This window comes from Rhincodon typus, chromosome 42 (assembly GCF_021869965.1).
Source record: "Rhincodon typus isolate 14 chromosome 42, sRhiTyp1.1, whole genome shotgun sequence".
NCBI classification, from domain to species: Eukaryota; Metazoa; Chordata; class Chondrichthyes; order Orectolobiformes; family Rhincodontidae; genus Rhincodon; species Rhincodon typus.
This window is the reverse complement of record NC_063373.1, coordinates 5912287-5916032: the sequence shown is the minus strand read 5'-3', so window position 1 is coordinate 5916032 and position 3746 is coordinate 5912287. Positions and strand designations below refer to the sequence as shown.

The window sequence follows — 3746 nt, the reverse complement described above, 5'->3', positions numbered from 1 at the left end:
TCTCTCCGTACGTGCTGCGTAATCGCGACCGGACCGTCTCGCTCTCTCTCTCTCCGTACGTGCTGCGTAATCGCGACCGGACCGTCTCGCTCTCTCTCTCTCCGTACGTGCTGCGTAATCGCGACCGGACCGTCTCGCTCTCTCTCTCTCCGTACGTGCTGCGTAATCGCGACCGGACCGTCTCGCTCTCTGTCTCTCCGTACTTGCTGCGTAATCGCGACCGGACCGTCTCGCTGTCTCTCTCTCCATTCGTGCTGCGTAATCGCGACCGGACCATCTCGCTCTCTGTCTCTCCGTACTTGCTGCGTTGTTGCGGAGGGAGTGATGTTGGCCAGTGCTCCATGTGCAGCTCTCGCCCGCTGTTCGGCCATCTCCGACACCACCACCCCCCCAGCCTCCCGCGTGCGAAAAGAGATGTGCCTCCAACCGCTCGGCGCTCCCTCCCTTCCGCATCAAACCCGCCTGTTCAATGGGACTCCTGTGGCACGGAAGCACAGGTCTGACCAACTGAGCCGTACCTTAGGAAGGACGTTCTGGCCCTGGAGGGAGCTCAGTGCATGTTTACAAGGACGATCTCTACACTTCCGGGGTCTCGATATAAGAGCTTTGTTAAACAGGAGCGTGCCATCTGTCCCCCCTCGAGCCTGCTCCACCATTCACTACAATCATGGCTGATCTTTCTCGTGGACTCAGCTCCACTTACCCCATCACCCTTAATTCCGTTACTGTTCATTAATCTATCTTTACCTTAAAAAACATGCAACGCAGTAGCCTCAGCTGGGCAGGGAATTCCACAGATTCCCAACCCTTTGGGTGAAGATGTTCCTCCTCAGCTCAGTCCTAAACCTGCTCCTCCCTTATTTTGAGGCTCTGCCCCCTCGTTCTAGTTTTACCCGCCTGTGGGAACATCCTCCCTGCTTCTCTTTTATCTATTCCCTTCATCATTTTATATCTTTCTATAAGATCCACCTCCCCCCTCCATTCTTCTAAATCCCGATGAGTATAGTCCCAGTCTCCTCAATCTCTCCTCATAACCCTGTCAACTCCGGAATAACCCAGTGAACCTCTTCTGCACCAACCTCCTGTAAGGGGGCGAGGCGAGATGAGACAGATTAGGACTTTTATGCTCTAGAATGTCGAAGTTTAAGGGAGGTGCCCCCCCCCCCAGGAAGGAGCAGAGAGGAACGATTTCAGTTTCAAAAGAACCAGCAGCAGGAGGAGGCCATTCAGCCCTTCGAGCCTGCCCCCGCCGTCGCATGCGATGGTGGCCGATCCCATCTCGGCCCTAACCCCACTTCCCTGCCCGCTCCCCGTGACCCTGCAACCCCGTTACTGATTAAAAACGTGTCCGTCTCCTCCTTATACACTTCCCTCTCGCTACCCGTGACCCTGCAACCCCGTTACTGATTAAAAATGTGTCCGTCTCCACCTTAAACACTTCCCTGCTCGCTCCTTGTGACCCTGCAACCCCGTTACTGATTAAAAATGTGTCTGTCTCCTCCTTAAACATACTCCGTTGTCCTGGCGTCCACTGCTCCCTGGATTCACTGCCCCCTTTGTGGAAGGTAATTCCTCCCCGTCTCTGTTTTAAACCTGACCCCCTAAGACCACGGCCTTTAGTTCTAGATTGTCCCAAATGGGGAAACATTCTCTCTCTGTGTCTACTTTCGCAATCCCCTTCAGCATTTTCTATTCCTCGATTCGATCTCTTTGCATTTTTGTAAACTCCAGGGAATATCAGCCAAAACTGCTCGATGTCTCTCCTCAGACAAACCCTTCGCCTCTGGGATCGATCGAGTGAGCCTCCCCAGAGCTGCCACCACTAAACTCCATTCATCCTCGAGTAAAGGGTCCAACATTGTACACAATACTCCGTTCGCGGTCTCACTAATGCCTCATAGAGTTGAAGCAACACTTTCCTGCTTTTATACTGCATTCCTTTAGCAATAGATGCTTAAATTCCACATGCCGTCCTTATTAACCTGCTGTACCTAACAGAGGGACCTGAGAAACAGAAGTTGCTGGAAAAGCTCAGCAGGCCTGGCAGCATCGGCGAAGAGAGAATCAGAGTTTAACATTTCGGGTCTGGTGACCCTTCCTCAACCCGGACCCAAAACGTTAACCTCTGATTTTCTCTTCCCCGATTCTGCCAGACCTGCTGAGCTTTTCCAGCGACTTCTTCTGTTTTTGCTCCTGATTTACGGTGTCCGCAGGCCTTTCGGTTTCTGTTTCCGGGGACCTGAGAGGTCTTGCGTTGTTCTCCTTTTGAGCACAAGAGGGTTAAAGCAGAGTTTAACCAGGTCGTGCGATATTGGGAGACCAGGTCCGGGTAGACCTCCCAGGGAGAAAGTGTTTCAGATGACAGACGGCTCGAAAACATCGTGTTGGATCCGGATCAACCACTGGTCCCCAGCTGAACCTGGAGCAATGTCTCCCATACTGCAGCACAGATGCGAGGGGGGAGGCTGTGGCCTAGTGGAATTGGCAGTAACCTATTCATCCCTGGTAATGTCCTGGGGACCCGGGTTTGAATCCCGCGACGGCAGATGGTGGAATTTGAATTCAATTAGGATAAAAAAAATGGAATTAATGATGACATTGTTGGGGAAAAACCCATCTGGTTCACTAATGTCCTTTAGGGAAGGATACTGCCATCCTTACCTGGTCTGGGCCTACATGTGACTCCAGACCCCACAGCTTAGCTTCCCCTCTGGGGCAACTAGGGATGGGATAATAAATGCTGCTCCCAGCCAGCGACACCGCTCATCCCGTGAATTAATTTTTAATAAAAAGCGCAGAAAACCCCCAGGGGTCTGGTCTCGGGGTCGTGTTACCCCTGACAGACTGGAGAAGTCGGTGGGGGGAGACGGTGGAAGGGTTCACCAGGAGTCTGGATGGATCTGAGGGGTGGATGGGTGGGTGGGAGGCCGTGCTTCCGACTGGAAAGGAGAGGGCACAAGAGGGAGAAACGGGGAGCGTGGGGGTAACCCCTCTGCCCGCACCAAGTGGCCAGGAGCTGGAAGGCAGTGCCCGAGAGTGTGGAGTGGGGGTGGGAGCCACGGGGCGTGGAGGTGTTCGAGGCAGGATCAGGTGGGCAGCGAGGGGTAAGAGACAGAAGTCAGCAGAGGGGCACGGCCAGTTCGATCACACTGGCAACAGACGCGACGGGGTGAACGGTCTCCTGTGGAACCATTCCAGACAAATACTCAAGAATGAAACGGTGTCAGGGTCCCTCTGTCTCTCTCGCGTCCCCCTCCCTGGGCAGAGGCAGGGGCCAGCTGCGCAGTTCCTTCACACACTTGGCACAGGCACAGCGGGCAACAGTGGACGGTCTGGTGCTCGGCGTGACTCTGTTCGCAGTCCAAAGCACAGTTGTTTAAATTGGTGTGATCCCAACCCATTTACGGGAAAGAATTCCTCATCCCGGCTGTTGAAGGGAACAGAGGCAGGCCCCGAAGCCCATTGGGGTGGGAGGGAGACTCGGCTTTATTCGGAAAAAGGTGAAATGACCACAGCGTGACAGTGTGGGGGTTTAGCACAGCGTTCAGGGTGATTTTTATTTGCTGTTGATGACCAGATGGGGTCACGTTTACTCAGCACGGTGAATCCAAAAGCCTCATGTATCCTTTCCAGTCACTGTCGGTGGAAGAGTCCCTCGTTAAAAAACGCTCGTTCATATAATAATGCTTACAAGGGACTCTGACGGAGAGACTCCCTCTCTAACGGGGGGTCCCTGACGGAGAGAC

At 53.7% G+C, this 3746-nt stretch overlaps 1 protein-coding gene across 1 annotated transcript in view; it reads left to right on the top strand.

The window, feature by feature from the left end:
• The window catches only part of LOC125487501, a 39711-nt gene extending 36191 nt beyond the window's left edge, over positions 1 to 3520 (top strand). Inside the window, exon 14 of the mRNA XM_048619104.1 lies at positions 2810 to 3520. Coding sequence (XP_048475061.1) covers positions 2810 to 3520 — 711 coding nt within the window. The remainder of the gene's footprint in view (positions 1 to 2809) is intronic.
• The last annotated feature ends 226 nt before the right edge of the window (positions 3521 to 3746 follow it).